Below are 18,049 nucleotides of genomic sequence, written 5' to 3' on the forward strand. Positions count from 1 at the left end.
TACAAATATTATGTATTATATAAATTATATATAATATAAATATGTAATTATACAAATTTATGAATATTAAATATTAAAAATTATATATTTAATATATACATAATATATATGTTTATGTATATTTATAATATACATCTATATTATGTATTATATATAATATTATGCATTTATACATTTATATTAATATACATAATATTAATTATACATTTATACATGATATTAATACCTTTATACATTTATATTTATTATATTAATACACCTATACATAATATTAATATATATATTTATAATATATTAATTTATACATTTATAATTTATACACATTTATAATAACATACATTTATACATTTATAAATACATTTATATTATGTATTATATATAATATAAATGCATTTATAAATACATAAATGCATTTATTTATAAATATATATAAATGTATTATAAATACATAAATGTATATAAATATATAAATATAAAAATTATAATTTATAATTTATAATTTATACATTTAAATAATATTCACTTATAATTTATATATTTATAATAATATACATTTATATATTTATTTATAAATATATATAAATATTTATTTATAAATATATATAAATATTTATTTATAAATATATATAAATATTTATTTATAAATATATATAAATATTTATTTATAAATATATGTAAATATTTATTTATAAATATATGTAAATATTCATTTATAAATATATATAAATATTGATTTATAAATATATGTAAATATTTATTCATAAATATATGTAAATATTCATTTATAAATATATATAAATATTTATTCATAAATATATGTAAATATTCATTTATAAATATATATAAATATTGATTTATAAATATATGTAAATATTTATTTATACATATATGTAAATATTCATTTATAAATATATATAAATATTTATTTATAAATATATATAAATATTCATTTATAAATGTATATAAATATTTATTTATAAATATATATAAATATTCATTTATAAATATATATATAAATATTTATTTATAAATATATATAAATATTCATTTATAAATATTTATAAAGGTATTTACAAAAATATATAAATATATTTATAAATAAATATAAAATTTATAATTTATAATTTATTCATTTATATAATATTCATTTACACATTTATAAAAATATTTATATTATGTATAATATATAATATAATACATTTATAATACATTTACATATATTTATATAAATATATAAATATATTTATCTATAAATATTTATAAATGTATTATAAATGCATAAATGTATATAAATATAAAAATATATAAATTATAAATTATAATTTATACATTTATATGATATTCATTTATAATTTATATATTTATAAATGTATTTATATTATTTATTATATATAATATAATACATTTATATTTATTTATTTATAAATATTTATAAATGTATTATAAATGCATAAATGTATATAAATATAATAATATAAAAATTGGAAATTATAATTTATACATTTATACATTTATATGATATTCATTTATAATTTATACATTTATAATTTATATATTTTTATATAAATATATAAATATATTTATTTATAAATATTTATAAATGTATTATAAATGCATAAATATTTATTGTTATAAAAATATAAAAATTATAAATTATAAAAACACTTGAAAATATGTTTTAAAAATACATCTAAAAATAATCCATAAAATATCTACAGTAAAAGTTTTTCATATAATTTTTGAAAAACAATCCCAAAAATAACTAATCCAAACGGACTTGTATTTGAAAAACGAAATGCTACAGTGCTGTTTTTGAAAAACAACCCCAAAAACAGCTAATTCAAACGGACCCTATGTTTTATCTAAAATATCTTCCCATGTCAATACAGTTGTTTTAATTTGATTTTTTCATGTTTATCTAAACTTTCACTTTCAATTCAGTTGTTTTATTATTTTTCTTTTGCCTAAAATATGCACACACATTACACATTGTTGACCGTGCGTCAAGGAAATCAATTAAGTGAAAAAAAGAAAATGGGTAAGCAATTAAGTAGATATTCAAACTAGTAGTATCCAACATGCTGCATTAAAATTTCAATCTTCATACTTATCCCGTTATCCATACTTTTTTGAATAATTTTTTTAAAAAGTTTTTTTGTGAATAATTTATACATATCAGTACCTAATTTTATGTCTTAAGTATCTGTAATTATCCATTATCCACCTCAGACTTTGCATCTTCCATTCATCCTGAGCCTCTGATAACGTAAAATCAGGTTTACCTTCTTAGCCATTTCCTACTAAAACTGTCAAATATCGTCAAAATTTATTCCTGAACTTATTTTTACTTTCCTGCTCTGCTGTTTACCTTTGCTCATTCGGGCTCCAATGGCGGATTACTCTCTTCCTCAAGGTTCACTCTTCCTTGGCTTCGATAGCTCCACTCAGTGAGTGATAATTATTTCTCAATTTCAAACTTCAATGCTGATTAAGCAATCATTAGAACCCATATGTGCTAATGGATGATGTTCAATGCCTCCGTCTCACTCATGCAATTGAATTTTAGATGTTGAAAATTGGTCACTTTTTTAGTGTTAATTGTTCTGGGTTTTTGAATGTTTATTTATTTGTGATCATAGAGGGAATAAAGAAATTCCAAGACTGAACTTTTTCTCATTTGTTGTTTTGGGATTAATTCTGATATTTGTAATCATAAAGAAAGAATTGGCAAGATTGAACGCTGAAAATGACGAAATTTGTTATGCTGTAGGTCGTTAAAAGCAACCGTGTTAGATGGCAATTTCAACATTGTTGCCACAGAAATTGTGAATTATGATTCTGAATTGCCCCATTACAAAACCAAGGATGGTGTCCATAGAGACCCAACAGTCAATGGTAGGATTGTTTCTCCCACTTTAATGTGGGTGGAAGCATTGGACCTTGTGCTTCAGAGGTTGAAAAAATCAAATTTGGACTTTGGAAAGATTGCTGCTATTTCTGGTAGCGGACAGCAGCATGGTAGTGTGTTTTGGAAGAATGGAAGCGAGGCAATATTGTCAACATTGGACCCAAAAAAACCATTGTTGGATCAATTTGGTAATGCCTTTTCGATTAACGAATCACCTATATGGATGGATAGTAGCACCACTGAGCAGTGCAAGGACATTGAGAACGCTGTTGGAGGTCCAATGGAGCTGTCGAAATTGACTGGTTCCCGTGCCCATGAGAGATTTACAGGCCCTCAAATTCGAAGGATGTACCAGACAAAGCCTGAAGTTTATGATTCTACTGAAAGGATCTCACTTGTTAGCTCATTCATGGCTTCACTTCTCATTGGTAGCTATGCCTCTATTGATCATACTGATGGGGCTGGGATGAATCTCATGGATATTAAACAGAGAGCTTGGTCTAAGAAAGCCTTGGAGGTCTGTCATTTAAACTCTAAACTAGCAGTCTTTTAGATATTGGAAGAAAAAGTACCTGTATACTGCATCTAATCGCTTAATGCTGATAAGGGCTTGTACTTGGCTGACCTCGGAACTGCAATATTTACCTGGTTTATAGGCCACAGCACCGGGTTTGGAGGCAAAGCTTGGAACTTTAGCACCTGCACATTCCGTTGCAGGTCTTATTTCCCCTTACTTTGTGGAGAGGTTGGTGACTATTCTGTCTTTTATTTTCTGTTAATGTTCTGATAGATTAGTAAAGATAAGTCATAGTTTATCTTAAGAAAATCTGGATTCATCTCGCACTGCAGTCTTGAACATCAAATTAACCGACTATTGCAGCATGGTGTTTCTTTGGGACGTTTTTCCTAATTTTTGTCTTACATTGTCGAATGTTGGGTTGGTCATTATTTAGTGTAAAACAAGTAGTTGCTTCTTCTTCTCCTGTGTGTCTGTAGCAATTGTGTGCTGGCAAAATTATACATACAGATATATCAGCTAAAGGATGAATACTTTTTTAGACAATTAAGCACCAGACACTTGATGAGAATGATTTTCCCCACAAGTCTCAAGCAACTTTGGCTTATTCTTTCAGGAGGATCTCTATTGCAATATATCACTAAATTTTGCATAAACTGTTTCCAGGTACAAGTTTGACAAAGATTGCTTGATTGTTCATTGGTCTGGTGATAATCCTAACAGCCTAGCAGGTAATATTTATTTCATGTGAAAGCAGTTCTCGTATAGCTTCTGATATAGATTCTGCTAACAATAAACACTGAAAACCCATTGGTGTATTATGTTAGATAGCTCAGTTTGAGCTAAGTTGGTAATATACTTTTTTGAAATATTCTATTCTGTGGGGGGCATTAGCATTATAACTTTTTGACAATATTGATGCTTTCAATTTTCTTGATTAAGTTGCAGTCAGTGAAGCTATGAGCCTAAGCCTCTATGATTTCTTTCTCAGTTCCCTGGTGCTGAGCATTATAAATACTAAGCTGTTGCGACAGCCTTTGCACAATAATTCTAGTTAGTTATTTCACTTGGATAGGAAATTTAATGGCCATGTCTTCAGGGGAATCTAGTTGAGGCAATTCGTTGTTGGAGCCAAACAAAACCACTCAAGTTTGCATTTTTGTCTTTTCAAGTGTACCAATGGTCATGCCAGTAGCAATTTCAGCTTTTGTGCGCGATTGATTGATGGAAAAAGTACTTTTGGCTAATATCCAATATGTACTCTGTTCCATGCTTAAATTGCAACTTCATTCAAGTCCATTACATCTTCAGTATCATCAGTTAGAGCAGAGCTTTCTTCCCTTGCTGTTTCCAATTTAAAATTTTGCATCTATGGGTTACATTTTCCTGTAACTTTTCATAACTGTCTGTTTATGTATTTGAATTCTAGGATTGACCCTCAACACTCCGGGGGACCTTGCAATTAGTCTTGGCACCAGTGACACTGTATGTTATCTCCTACTTAATATGAGTATGAATGTGCCTCTAAGTTTGATGATATCCTGGCAATGATTGGTGTTTATGTGTTTTAGTTCATGTTTAAATATCTTGTACTGGACCTACTGAATGTGCTGATGTTGCTTGGACTTGTTTCTCTTTGTTAAGGCAGTCCAGGGAGTTGAATCACTTCATAGAATTTTTTTCTAAACCACAATTCTTGGTAGGGCCTTAAAATCAAAATTCCGCCTTCGTTACAGAATTAAGGGAGAAGATCTTGTTTGCATTAAGGACATCTTTTCAGATAGCCAAAGAGGCATAAAATATTGTGCACAGAAAAGAAAGAATGAAACAAAAACCAAAGCATAGCCTAATAAACAGTAGAGCGCCGAAATGTGAGTCAGGATTATTTCCTTTATGCACTTAGTTTCCTAATCTCTGGTATTCGATATAATTATGTCCCTTGGGTTTTTTTTTCATGTATATGTCGTTAGGTCTTTGGTATCACTGCTGAACATAATCCAAGCTTAGAAGGACACGTTTTTCCTAATCCAGTGGATACAAGTGGCTACATGGTGATGTTGTGCTATAAGAATGGGTCTTTGACACGTGAAGGTACTAAGATGATATTGAACTCAGTGGAGCACATTTCAGATATTTAATATCATGATGATAACTTTTGCAGATATTCGAAATCGTTGTGCTGAGAAATCTTGGGAAGTTTTCAATAAACTTCTGCAGCAAACACCACCTCTAAATGGTTACTGGAAATTTCTCTGAAACCCTTCTGTACTTGCTTCCCCGTTAAAGATAAGAACAAATTTTTTCCCCATGGTTTTTTCTCAATCTACTGCTTCTACAGGTGGAAAGCTCGGTTTTTATTACAAGGAGCACGAAATACTTCCTCCACTTCCTGGTTAGTTTACTGGCATCTATTTTGTAGTGTCTTCCTGTTCCTGGACATTTCTTTGTTTCTTTGGATTCTGGAATAATGTACTTAAGGGTAATCCAGAGATGTAGATGCTATTCAATTCCATCCGATGGTGTGATGAATCCCGCACTAAGATGTTATGAAGCTCAGTATTTATTATGACCATTCTCATGTAAGATTGTCCTATGACTTGACTGAATTATGTGCGTCTTCAGTTGGTTTCCACCGTTACGCCCTTGATGGTTTCAAGGGTGACTCTGTAGAAGGACTAAAAGAACGTGAAGTTTCAGAGTTTGATCCTCCATCTGAGGTGAGTAATCACAAAATTAATTGATTAGAATATTGCAGGTGGATTCTGCAAATACTGTTTGACATACCTGTTTCCAGGTGCGAGCATTAATTGAGGGACAGTTACTCTCCATGAGGGCTCATGCTGAGAGATTTGGAATGCCTTCTCCCCCAAAGCGGATTATTGCAACAGGTGGAGCATCTGCAAATACCACCATCCTGAGTTCGATAGCTTCCATTTTCGGGTCAAATGTTTATACAGTGCAAAGGCCTGGTGAGTACTGAGTGTACAGTTCTTTGCGCCATTCATGCATCAAAAGCTCAAGGAGTTGAGATTCTTTTGACAATAGTGTGTTTTGGTTCTAAAAATGGAGTTGATCATTTATATGTTTTTTTCTTTCTGTACAATCTCTAGCAAGTACTGATTCAACTTCCATTTTTATTGATTTACAACCTGTATTCTGCTTGGTAGACTCGGCTTCGCTGGGAGCTGCATTGAGGGCTGCTCATGGCTGGTTGTGCAACAGGAAGGGCAGTTTTCTACCCATCTGGTTCATGTACAGGGACAAATTGGAGAAGTCCTCCCTAAATTGCAAGCTTGCTGTGACTGCTGGAGACCAAGAACTTGTTGCAAAGTATGCTCTATTGATGAAGAAGAGAGTGGAGATTGAGAAGAGTCTTGTCCAGAAGCTGGGGCGTCTCTAAATTCGATATAGCCAGTCATTAGTTAATAGCACTTCAAGAAAAGAAAAGCACAAATTCTATCTTTTCATTGGGATGGTTGGCTAAATGCCTAGTCTCTCTCTTTTTATTAACTTCTCCAACACAGGCGATCTTCTTCTACATTTAGTCTGCTCGTCTGTAAATAATTATAAGATACTGACGAAGTGGTAATAAAATTTATCATCAATATTCCCGATGTAAGTTGACGTATGTAATTATGTTCTGTAGCAGTTTTCTTACTGTTGTTGATTTGGTGCACATGCTCTCTCTCTCTGGTTTAATTCATGCTGCTGGTATACTTAGAATTTTCATGATTGCAATGTGGTAGCAAATGCATGAGTTTTTACCTGTACAACTTGAGGATCACATCAAACTTTAAAATCAACTTTGCGCAGCTGTTGACAGAGATCTTGGTTATGCTCTCCAAATATCGTATATTATTCATTACATTTATATTCCAATTATCAAATTGGTTACATGCTTCGATGGTAACCAATATTTTGAGCCATCAAGGGTAGGCGGAATCACTGTTGCTTCTCTTTATTCAAAAAAAAAAAATTTTTTTGTTAAAGAGAAAAACTAGCATTCATCATCCAAATATAAACTAAAAATCCTTGTTCAAAAAAAAAAAAGAAGGTGCAAAAGCCAAGAAGTGAACATAATACCAGTGTGTCTGAAGTAGCCCCAGTTCAGGTCACTCGTCAGCTCTCAATCCTAAATGGCTTCGACTGATATCAATATGATAAGTTGGTGACCCACGAGCTTTTCTATATCAGCTGTGAAGTCAGAGTTTTCATTTTCTCATTCATTTCTCAGCTTGGCTGGCTTATTTTTCCATGGAGGATTGCTCCATTCCTCAAAACTCTTTATTTCTTGGATTTGACTGTTCTACTCAGTAAGTTCCTCCCTACTTCAAAGTTCAAACTTCAGTTCTTGAATTATACTAGTTCATTCATGCTTTTGGATAATCCTTTTTGAATATTCAGGAGCCACGAGATAGTATCAGAACTGAATCTCTAATAAGATTTTTGATTGCTCAGGTCATTGAAGGCAACTGTTTTGGATGCCAATCTGACTATCGTTGGTACAGAAATAGTTAATTTTGATTCTGATTTGCCCCACTACAAAACCAAGGATGGTGTCTACCGGGATCCCTTGATCAATGGGAGAATTGTGTCTCCAACTCTGATGTGGGTGGAAGCTCTGGACATCATACTTGAGAGATTTAAAAGGTTAAATTTTGATTTTGCAAAAGTTGCTGCTGTTTCTGGGAGTGCACAGCAGCATGGAAGTGTGTATTGGAAGAAAGGAAGTGCTAAAATGTTGTCATCATTGGACCACAAAAAGTCGTTGGTGGATCAACTTCACGATGCATTTTCAGTAAAGGAATCTCCAATTTGGATGGATTGTAGCTCAACACAACAGTGCAGAGCAATTGAGGAAGCTATCGGAGGTGCATTGGAGTTATCCAGACTTACTGGATCTGTTGCTCATGAGAGATATGCTGGACCACAAATTCGTAAGATATTCGAGATGCAGCCAGAAGTTTACCGTGATACAGAGAGAATTTCCTTAGTTAGCTCCTTCATGGCATCTCTCTGTATTGGGGGCTATGCCTGTACCGATCATACGGATGGAGCAGGGATGAACTTAATGGATATCCAAAGCAGAGATTGGTCTAAATTAGCTTTGGAGGTTCGTCTGTTGCACTTTTACATAAAATCCTGATTTTGTCGTAAATATCTTCAATGTCTAAAGCCATGCTGTATAATCTAGAGGAATCTGTTTCTTGTTTAAATTACCATGTCTCAGTTTACAGGCCACAGCACCAGGCTTAGAGGAAAAACTTGGCAAGTTAGCTCCTGCACATGCTGTTGCTGGTCCTCTTGCATCCTATTATGTGGATAGGTGGGTTACCTGACTTATGAACAGTTTTGTTAAAGCAGTATCCTTTCCTTCTTCCTCTTTTGGCTGCTATCAGGAGAGCCCATTTAAGTTCTTCTGAAACTGTCCTTCAATTCATCATCATTTCAGTGATTCTGAGACTCATTGCTGACGTTTATAAACCATTTTTTGAACATTCTGTAATGAACTGAAAAACATTAACTACTGCATTTCAAATTTATGGCAAGCATACCAAAGACTTCTACACTTTGGCATGAAATCCTGCCCCCAAGCTGATAAGCAGATTATGTAGTTGATTCTTACTTAAAGGAGTTACAGAACCGTTTACATGCCTATTAACTTTTGAAGTGGAACATTGTTAATTATTATTTCCTTAAAACAATCAAATAGTTAATCTCGTGCATAATCAACTGCAAAAGCTGCTTTAGATTAGAATATCAACTTTATACATGGCTATTTACTAGTGGAACATTGTTTAATCAGGTATAACTTCAGCAAGAAGTGTTTAGTAATTCAATGGTCCGGAGACAACCCTAACAGCTTAGCAGGTAAAGCTCTGTTATTAATTCGTACATTTTGACAATCTAGTGGGTTGCTTTGATCCTTTGTTGAAGTTCCTATTTACTGTATGTTTGATGCATGCTGAAGCATATACATATCAAGGTGGTAATTTTCCTTCTCAGCCGTAAATTGCATCTGTGGAATTCACTCCCTTTTCCAACAAGCAAGTTTGGGTTTCAGTTTTCAAGATAGTTTATTCTACAGCCCTGTTGAGTAGTGATTAAAAATGAAGTTTCATAATGTTGTACCTGTCTTTTAACCTCTTTTAACCTGACCTTGACAAATCTACATTAGCCAAGTCAACCCAGATCTCCTAATCCATTTTCAGTAGGAATGCCTCAACACATCATGCTGCACTTTGAGTTGCAGTGCTAACAATTGCTTTCTCTATCTGTCCCTTTGCATTTGAGACTAACCAAACTATTTGAACTTGTAGGTTTGACTCTAAATACTCCAGGGGATCTGGCAATTAGTCTTGGCACCAGTGACACTGTAAGTAACAAAACAGTCCAGATGGATGCAATGATTCTCTATATTTGTTAGTATCCTCTGAGTCTGGTCATGTCCTCATTTGGGGTCTAAGTTTTAGATTAACTACTCTACATGTGTGATTAACTTGTGCCTCTCGGGCCTTTGGGACATTTAAAATGGTGGTAGCCATTAGCTTGCCTCGTTTTGGTTAATACAAGGACCTGTTTTTGAACAGTTTACCGAGATTACACCTGTTGCAATTGGATTGAATGATGATTCTCTTGTTTATGTTCAGGTATTTGGTATTGCAAATTATCACAAACCAAGCCTAGAAGGACATGTTTTTCCTAATCCAGTGGATACAGAGACCTACATGGTAATGCTAGTCTACAAGAATGGGTCTTTAACTCGTGAAGGTATGATTCTGAGTTCAGTATAAAATGCTTTTTATCTTGGATATGATTTGTCAATTTTAGCAGTATATTCTAGGATCAGTATCTTAAGTTTGTTTGACAATGGGGCAACCATCTCTACTTTTAGATGTGCGCAATAGGTGCGCAAATGGATCCTGGGATGTTTTTAGTGATTATTTGCGGCAGACACCACCTCTCAATGGTTAGCATGCTTTTTGTGCATTCACAATTTAACTTGAATGCGGATTGCCTTTCCTCAATTCTAGCTTTTATTATGCTACAGGTGGTAAGATAGGCTTTTATTACAAAGAACATGAAATACTCCCTCCACTTCCTGGTAAGTGGAATTCAATGTTCGTCATTCTATTGCTGCAACTATCTTTATTCCGAAGAAACTCGAATGGCGGTCTTGAGTCAGTAATAATAAGGATTTGATCAATGTTTTCATCTTCATACTTATAACTTCTTGTGGGAGGAGGAAACAGCAGCAGGCAAGGACTGCTAAAGTAAGGTTTTTATCCAGATCTTCTGTATGATCCACTGTACTCATCATTCAGCTGCCGATGCTTTTCTAGCAATCACTGAGATAATGAATGACTGATTGATTGCAGGTTGATTGATCAAGCTTGATCTTTCCGCTTGAGGTTGGGCGGGATTGGTTGAAGGACGATATGTTCTAGTTTTTTAGCTGTACTTTCTGAATGATTAACAAATGCTAATGAGGTGTCTATTATGGTTCCAGTTGGTTTCCACCGCTATATTCTTGATAATTACTCTGACTCTCATGCGGGAGTAAATGAACACGAGGTAGCACAGTTCGATCCTCCTTCAGAGGTTAGCATTTCAGGAATGTCTGAATTGTAGACAAAAACATTCTTTCAAGTGTCTAGGATGTACTATCAAAAGAGAATGAAAGTAGGACAAAGTTTAGTGCAGGTAAGGGCGCTAATTGAGGGTCAGCTACTGTCTATGCGAGGACATGCTGAGAGATTGGGATTGCCTCCTCCAAAGCGGATAATAGCTACTGGTGGAGCATCTGCCAACATTTGTATCCTTAGTTCAATAGCTTCTATTTTTGGATGTGATGTTTATACAGTCCAAAGGCCAGGCAAGTACTCAGTGCTCATAATCTGCAATTGATATATCATCTGAGACCAGCTAATCATACTGTACATCTAAATTAAGGAATTTGCCACGTAGAAAGTCTCAAGGTGTGACAAATTAATCCTCTTTTTCCATACTTTATGTGAAAAGTTTCCGTGTTTGACAGACTCGGCTTCTTTGGGGGCTGCACTGAGGGCTGCTCATGGTTGGTTGTGCAATGAGAAGGGAAATTTTGTACCCATCCCATGGATGTACACTGACAAGTTAGAGAAAACATCTCTCAGCTGCAAGCTCGCAGAAACTGCGGGAGATGAAGAACTTCTCTCCCAGTATACCTTATTGATGAAGAAGAGACTTGAAATTGAGAACCGGCTTGTCCAGAAACTGGGGCGCCGCTGAAATTTATGAGGACGCATGGGTGTGAACAAGGTGCTAGGTTAGAAGGCATAAATTATCATCTTGAACCAGATGCATTTTGCTCTGTTCTCTGTTTCTTTATCTTTTTATTTTCCCCCATTTTCCCCTTGAAATGCAAACATACTAGTTTTAGCCTGTTTCCTTAATTAAATTGTTCCCATCTCAACTCACTTTATCGTTCAGAAGAGAGACATTCTGGCCGCCTGTACGACTATGAGCTAAGTCAAGCAAATAAAAGATGCGAGCAAATATCAAAGTCTGTGCATGTAGGCAAGTAGCACTTACCGAAGAATCTTTTATTCATCATTATATACTTCCAGAAAATTCAGTACTACGAAGCAACAACCACAGAGATATGGAGATATGTTTGATACATATGTAAGGACCAAGTAGAAGTGGTAGCACACAGAAATTGAAGGTTTAAAAGACCAAACAGTAGTAGTACACGCTCCAAGTGGGGGAGTAGAACTTAGAGCAACACTTTAATAGTCCCCTCCATCTCCTTCATCTCCCTCGGGAGACTCTGCACCAACCTCCTCATAATCCTTCTCCAAGGCTGCAAGATCCTCACGAGCTTCACTGAATTCACCTTCTTCCATGCCCTCACCGACAAACCAGTGCACAAATGCACGCTTAATATACATAAGATCAAACTTATGGTCAATCCTGCTGAACACTTCGGCAACGCTGGTTGAGTTAGAGATCATGCACACAGCCCTTTGCACCGGGGCAAGGTCACCACAAGGTACAACAGTTGGTGGCTGATAGTTGATACCACACTTGAATCCGGAGGGGCACCAGTCGACAAACTGGATGGTCCTCTTGGTCTTGATTGTTGCCACAGCAGCATTAACATCTTTTGGCACAACATCACCACGGAACATCAGGCAGCAAGCCATGTACTTCCCATGGCGGGGATCACACTTGGCCATCATGGAAGATGGCTCAAAAGCACTGTTGGTTATCTCCGCAACTGTAAGTTGCTCATGGTAGGCCTTCTCCGCTGAAATAACAGGAGCAAATGAGGAAAGCATAAAATGTATCCTCGGGTAGGGCACAAGGTTGGTCTGGAATTCAGTCACATCAACGTTCAAGGCTCCATCAAACCTCAAGGATGCAGTGAGTGAGGAGATAACCTGCCAAAAACACAGCAGTGGCATAACCATAATAATTGCTACAGAGCTTTTAGCAATCTTAGAACTCGTTAACAGATGGGTTCAGTTACCTGGGAAATTAGGCGGTTGAGATTGGTGTATTTCGGGCGTTCTATGTCAAGCGAGCGCCTGCAAATGTCATAGATGGCCTCATTGTCAAGAAGTACTGCAACATCAGTGTGCTCAAGAAGGGAATGGGTCGACAGCACACTGTTGTAGGGCTCTACAACAGAAGTTGAGACCTGGGGAGAAGGATAGATGGTGAAACCAAGCTTTGACTTCTTGCCATAGTCAACAGACAACCGCTCCAGCAGAAGTGATCCAAGACCAGAACCAGTGCCACCACCAACAGCATTGAAAAACAAAAACCCTTGAAGACCAGTGCAGTTGTCGGCCAGCTTCCTGATGCGATCCAAGCAAAGATCAACAATCTCTTTGCCAATGGTGTAGTGGCCACGGGCAAAGTTGTTGGCAGCATCTTCCTTGCCATTGATGAGTTGCTCAGGGTGGAAGAGCTGGCGATAAGTTCCAGTCCTGACTTCGTCAATAACAGTAGGCTCAAGATCTACGAAAACAGCACGAGGGACATGCTTCCCAGCTCCAGTTTCGCTGAAGAATGTGTTGAATGCATCATCAGCTGTTCCCACTGTTCTGTCACTTGGCATCTGGCCATCAGCCTAGACGAACAGCAAAATTAGCTCTCAAGCAAGACCATAAGCAAACTACCAATTTCCAACGAAAAAACATAGATATTCCAGATGCATATCATGGCAAGAATACGCATCAGATTCTTTTGTTTTGATAAACAAACAAGCTGTTGAAATTGGTTACAAGTTACAGCTTACTGAACAGACGTACATACAACTACTAGAATTTATGAGACCATATACTGTAATTCTTTCAAGTCAAAATTTACTCATCCTAATTAAGCTAACAAGCATAATATTGGTCCTTTTCTAAAAGCTCTAGCGCAAGTTTCCAACAATCCTTTTAGCTCGGGTAAACATTTATCTGAAACGGTATTACAACCAATATTTTTCACAAAAAAAAAAAAAAAAACTCTGCTGAAATAAAGCGCAAATTTCATCAGCATTGGATTAAAGAACAAAAAATTATCAAGTACAATGTCCGAAAGAGAAATTCGTCACAGGCTCTTAACCGATACCTGAATGCCGTGCTCGAGGCAATAAAGTTCCCAGCAAGCATTTCCGACCTGAATTCCGGCCTGACCAATGTGAACTGAAATGCACTCTCTCATTCTTCTTCTTTTTTCTTTGTCGCCTCAAATATTCTTAATTCAAGACAAAAGGGAAAAAACGTAGCAAATTGAATTGGAAAATGGGAAGAAAAATGAAGAAGACAGAGAGAAGAGAACGGCGTTTATCAAGACGCCTCTCCGGCGGGTTGGATTGATGAGAGATTTCTTACACCCCCCGGCCCTCTTCTCTCTGTTTATATACTGCTACAACGACTACTGCTGACTCAGAGGAGTGACTGGAATGAAAATATCTTATGCATGCCAGCTAAGATTTGATTGTGCCGGCAATAATTGGCGGGATTAATTAACTGTTGTTAATTACATGTTCTTGACAGCGGTTAAAAATTATGGCCCGCCCGAATGATATTAGAGGAAATTTAAGAGGAAATTGCAACACTACCTTGCGTCTAGCCTGGAAGTTTGGTTAGACTGGGCAAAAGAACAAAGTTGTTCTCTTGTTTTTGTTCTTGGTTTCACTTGATTTAAAGTTTTTTTTTTTGAAGTATTGTACACCAACCAAAAAATTTTATGATCGTCATGATTAATTACTTGATATACTTAATAGTTAATCTAAGATTAATAAGAGCATTCGATGTGAATATGCAAAAAATTCACTTATTTTTATTTGCATATCAAATGGACCCCAATTAGCCCCATAATCATTGAGATGATAATGTGAATTGGAATCAAGTAAGTCTTTACATATCTACATGTAATTACCAGACATGGCAAGGTAACGGTGCCATTGAGTTGAGTTGAACTCAAACTTGAAAGGTACGGGTATCATTCGAGCTCGAACTCGAATTCGAATGATTCAAAGAACTCAAACTCGAGTTTGACCGGAGAAAGTTGTACAGACACTTGAACTCGACTCAATAAAGTTTAAAAATAATATGAAACTTTATCGATCTTGAAAACTCAACTCGAACTCGAATACTAAATTCGACCTATGTTAGTCATTGCATGTGTGTGTATCAAATTAATTATTTATACACTGACAATATAGCGATTCTTTTACATTTATAACTTTGGATATACGTCACAAATGTATGATTTGAATTTCAAATTTAAATTCATATTATGTGATACGATCAAATTATTAGTATAATAAAAAAGTACACACTGACAGTATATAATTATTTTATGCAGTATTCGATAGAGTTAGTCCGGCTCTCGAACACCTGATTCTTAAATTCGAAATTAACTTGGTAGTATTTTCAAATAGAGCTCGAGATCGATCAAAGCAAGTTGAGCCATTGATTGAATAGCTCGCGAACTCGAATCCAACTATTCAATTCAGCATTACCCAGCCAAGGTATGCGTTTTCCTTGTGGTGGATAGTACGTAATAATCAAGGGGCTACGTAAATTGTCGGCTGATGGGTCGACTCACATGCACTGCAATCTTTTTTGGCGACCGGCGGATGACCCACAACATTTCTCCCATATGTTTTTGGATTGGATTGGCTTGGAACTGGTATGTATCCACTGCATCCATCTTGATCATACAGTTTGTCTTGGGTCACTGCCATTTTAGGCCTCAAAAGTAAATTAAAGTGTCAACTAAGGGCTTTCTTAAGAGTGAAAAGGTTTCCAATAAGTCCCTCGAATGAATAAGGAACGCTCCAATTGACTACTCTCGTTTAGTGCCACTGCCACTAGATTAGTGTTGCAAACGAGTTGAGTCGAGTTGAGTCGAGTCGAGTCGAGTTTTGGGTTAATTGAATCGAGCCGAGTCTCGACTAAATTTTACCAAACTCGAACTCGAGCTCGAGCTCGACGAGCCGGCAATTTAAAACTCGAGCTCGACTCGAATCAATTCGAGCCGAGCTCGAGTTCGAAAAAAATAAATTTTTTTTATTTTTTAAAAAATAAATAAAATAATATTTTTTTTCTTAATAAATAATAAAATATTAAGGATATATATGTAATTTTACTATTAAATAAGAAAATAAAAAATATATATATACTTAAAATAAAAAAATAAAAAATATTATATATATATATATACTCGAGCTTGCGATCCGACTCGCGAGTTAACGAGTTTGATATTTTGAGCTCGAGTTCGAGCTCGAACTTGACTCAAGCCGCTCGCGAGCGGCTCGATTCGTTTGCAACCCTACACTAGAATGATGTATGATGTAGTATTTTTCCTTTTGCAATCAAAGTCCACAAAAAATAATTAAAATCCATCTAAGCCACTCTTTGACTGATAGTTAGGATTAGGGTCTAGTACGGCTGCTAGGGATGGGCAAAAAAGTTCGTTGATCGAAAAATCTGTGGATTCGATCCGATTTGCTCAGAAAAATAGGGTACCTGCTTATATGAGAGGTTGGTTTGGATTAGAGACTAAAAATGCGTAGATACTCGACATTCCTCGCTTATATATTTTTAAGTTTTTATTTTATGTACATGTACAAAAATATTATTTTTAGAGCTAACAAAATAATTTTAGAATTAATTTTCTATGTACTGACAGTGTACACTTTTTCACCATTAGATGCATGATACATAATTTGAATTAGAATCTAAAACTCAAATTTTGCACGTGTCGTATATCCAACTGTGATAGTGTATACACCGTCAATGTATATAAGATTTAATCATAATTTTATTAAGCAAATTATACCCCAAATATGAGCACCTATAATTTGTTTACAAGATTCATTTGTAGAAATCGTGAACTTATTTTTTTTTTAGAAAAAGGTTTAATTGATGTAGAATAGTACATATAAAAAGATTTCATTACTTTTGGATTCTTTTTTCTTATTATTCTCTTTACATGTTTATTTCTCAACATGAAACTTTTTTTTGGATATTTATGTTGAACCTTAGGTAAATATGTAAAATATAAAAGTAAATTAGTATAAATTATTTTTAAAAAAATTAACTGATGAGAAAGGTGGAGCAATGCCCGATGATGAAATACCCATTAATATGCGGGGCGAATAAATTTCACACGATGACTGACCTGACCTGCAGACGCAGATCGGATCAGCCAAATGCCTCACAGCGCAGTTGCTCAACCCATGTCCACCCCTAGAGTGAGGTTGCACTTGCAATCGCACCATACGAGTGACTCTCCTCATCCAGAAAAAATCTAATGCAAATTTCAACTGGATAATCCAGATCAACTCGATCATTTATGACAAATCTGGGCCGCAACCACATACAACCCTGATGCGACTGCCAAAAATAAGATCTGAGCTGAGCTGCGACGGGCTGAGCGAGCTGGCGAGCTGGTCAGGTGAACGAGCCGACCTGCAAATGGACAGACGGTGGAGCTAACAGAGAGTGGCCGAGCTGATAGGCCGAATTGACGGGGAGAGAACAGACGACCTGTCCTGCAGAGAGGGAAATAAACGGAGGGACTAGAGTCCCCGGAATAACTCCGACGGCCAAGTCAGTAGAGCTCAAGAGTAGAGCAACAGTAGAGAGAACTGTGGATGGCATACCTTGTGTCGTCTTGTGGTGCTGTATATATAGGCTTAACGGGTGGTAGTTTCCATATAGGAGTCAAAGTCCCCTTAGGGTTCGGAGTCTTCTTAGGGTTTCGTGCGGCGGCTCCTACAAGTTCGGAGACGGCGGCCCATAGGCCCATCTCAAGGATCGATAAGTAAGGCCGAGCTGGCCTCCATATGCCGAGCTAGCGCCTGCGAGTTGCGAGGTCTCACAGCCGACCTGACGAGCAAGACCTGCCGAGCTGACACGTGGCACGCGCAGGTTCACCCCACTACACTAGCCCCCTTGAGTCTAGAGTCACTGATGAGCCATGTGGGTCTGGACCAAACTTCGAAGCGTCACGTCGGCTTCGTGCGGGACCCACAATCCCACGATCACGTATCTCCTCCGAAAAACTGCCACGTCCGCCGTCGTAACCGTCACTTCAAGGGTCACGTCCTTCATGATGGCGGTTTGTCAGCT

The 18,049-nt window shown here is 35.9% G+C and overlaps 3 protein-coding genes across 7 annotated transcripts; 2 read left to right on the forward strand and 1 right to left on the reverse strand.

The window, feature by feature from the left end:
- The first annotated feature begins 2,136 nt into the window (after nt 1-2,136).
- On the forward strand, nt 2,137-7,044 carry LOC113713026 (xylulose kinase 2-like). 2 transcript variants are annotated; one of them, XM_072067662.1, is made up of 12 exons: nt 2,145-2,276; nt 2,414-2,447; nt 2,771-3,425; nt 3,565-3,653; nt 4,092-4,156; nt 4,855-4,910; nt 5,396-5,516; nt 5,587-5,661; nt 5,764-5,817; nt 6,048-6,142; nt 6,220-6,394; nt 6,593-7,044. In XM_072067662.1, exons 3-12 carry the CDS (start codon nt 2,919-2,921, stop codon nt 6,823-6,825), a joined length of 1,470 nt encoding a protein of 489 aa, XP_071923763.1. In that variant the 5' UTR covers nt 2,145-2,276; nt 2,414-2,447; nt 2,771-2,918; the 3' UTR covers nt 6,826-7,044. The 2 variants fall into 2 exon arrangements, with proteins under 2 accessions (XP_027092523.1, XP_071923763.1); XM_027236722.2 differs by having other exon boundaries at nt 2,137-2,447.
- Nucleotides 7,045-7,461: 417 nt separating this feature from the next.
- LOC113712179 (xylulose kinase 2-like) lies at nt 7,462-11,973 on the forward strand. 3 transcript variants are annotated; one of them, XM_027235474.2, is made up of 11 exons: nt 7,467-7,738; nt 7,884-8,538; nt 8,663-8,751; nt 9,232-9,296; nt 9,746-9,801; nt 10,076-10,196; nt 10,321-10,395; nt 10,477-10,530; nt 10,936-11,027; nt 11,130-11,301; nt 11,464-11,973. In XM_027235474.2, the coding sequence occupies exons 1-11, from the start codon at nt 7,680-7,682 to the stop codon at nt 11,694-11,696; spliced, it is 1,671 nt and encodes a 556-aa protein (XP_027091275.1). In that variant the 5' UTR covers nt 7,467-7,679; the 3' UTR covers nt 11,697-11,973. The 3 variants fall into 3 exon arrangements, with proteins under 3 accessions (XP_027091277.1, XP_027091276.1, XP_027091275.1); XM_027235476.2 differs by lacking the exon at nt 11,464-11,973 and having other exon boundaries at nt 7,462-7,738; nt 11,125-11,265; XM_027235475.2 differs by lacking the exon at nt 11,464-11,973 and having other exon boundaries at nt 7,462-7,738; nt 11,113-11,260.
- Nucleotides 11,974-11,995: 22 nt separating this feature from the next.
- LOC113712181 (tubulin alpha-4 chain-like) lies at nt 11,996-14,322 on the reverse strand. Of its 2 annotated transcripts, XM_072066899.1 has the most exons (4): nt 14,034-14,322; nt 12,940-13,545; nt 12,392-12,850; nt 11,996-12,306 (listed from the first exon to the last, which is right to left on the reverse strand). In XM_072066899.1, the coding sequence occupies exons 1-4, from the start codon at nt 14,124-14,126 to the stop codon at nt 12,184-12,186; spliced, it is 1,281 nt and encodes a 426-aa protein (XP_071923000.1). In that variant the 5' UTR covers nt 14,127-14,322; the 3' UTR covers nt 11,996-12,183. The 2 variants fall into 2 exon arrangements, with proteins under 2 accessions (XP_071923000.1, XP_027091278.1); XM_027235477.2 differs by having other exon boundaries at nt 11,996-12,850; nt 14,034-14,316.
- Nucleotides 14,323-18,049: the final 3,727 nt, after the last annotated feature.

This window comes from Coffea arabica, chromosome 10e (genome assembly GCF_036785885.1).
Source record: "Coffea arabica cultivar ET-39 chromosome 10e, Coffea Arabica ET-39 HiFi, whole genome shotgun sequence".
Classification (NCBI taxonomy): domain Eukaryota; kingdom Viridiplantae; phylum Streptophyta; class Magnoliopsida; order Gentianales; family Rubiaceae; genus Coffea; species Coffea arabica.

What these genes read in the sequence shown, in the direction of transcription:
- LOC113712179 (XM_027235474.2), top strand. Translation starts at nt 7,680, where the DNA reads ATGGAGGATTGCTCCATTCCTCAAAACTCTTTATTTCTTGGATTTGAC. An exon ending in TGGGTCTTTAACTCGTGAAG is followed by an intron (nt 10,197 to 10,320) that starts GTATGATTCTGA and finishes CTCTACTTTTAG; the next exon opens with ATGTGCGCAATAGGTGCGCA. An exon ending in GCAGACACCACCTCTCAATG is followed by an intron (nt 10,396 to 10,476) that starts GTTAGCATGCTT and finishes ATTATGCTACAG; the next exon opens with GTGGTAAGATAGGCTTTTAT.
- LOC113712181 (XM_027235477.2), bottom strand. Translation starts at nt 14,126, where the DNA reads ATGAGAGAGTGCATTTCAGTTCACATTGGTCAGGCCGGAATTCAGGTC. An exon ending in GCCTCGAGCACGGCATTCAG is followed by an intron (nt 13,546 to 14,033) that starts GTATCGGTTAAG and finishes CTGTTCGTCTAG; the next exon opens with GCTGATGGCCAGATGCCAAG. An exon ending in TCAACCGCCTAATTTCCCAG is followed by an intron (nt 12,851 to 12,939) that starts GTAACTGAACCC and finishes TGTTTTTGGCAG; the next exon opens with GTTATCTCCTCACTCACTGC.
- LOC113713026 (XM_027236722.2), top strand. Translation starts at nt 2,389, where the DNA reads ATGGCGGATTACTCTCTTCCTCAAGGTTCACTCTTCCTTGGCTTCGAT. An exon ending in TCCCCTTACTTTGTGGAGAG is followed by an intron (nt 3,654 to 4,091) that starts GTTGGTGACTAT and finishes AACTGTTTCCAG; the next exon opens with GTACAAGTTTGACAAAGATT. An exon ending in AGTTTGATCCTCCATCTGAG is followed by an intron (nt 6,143 to 6,219) that starts GTGAGTAATCAC and finishes ACCTGTTTCCAG; the next exon opens with GTGCGAGCATTAATTGAGGG.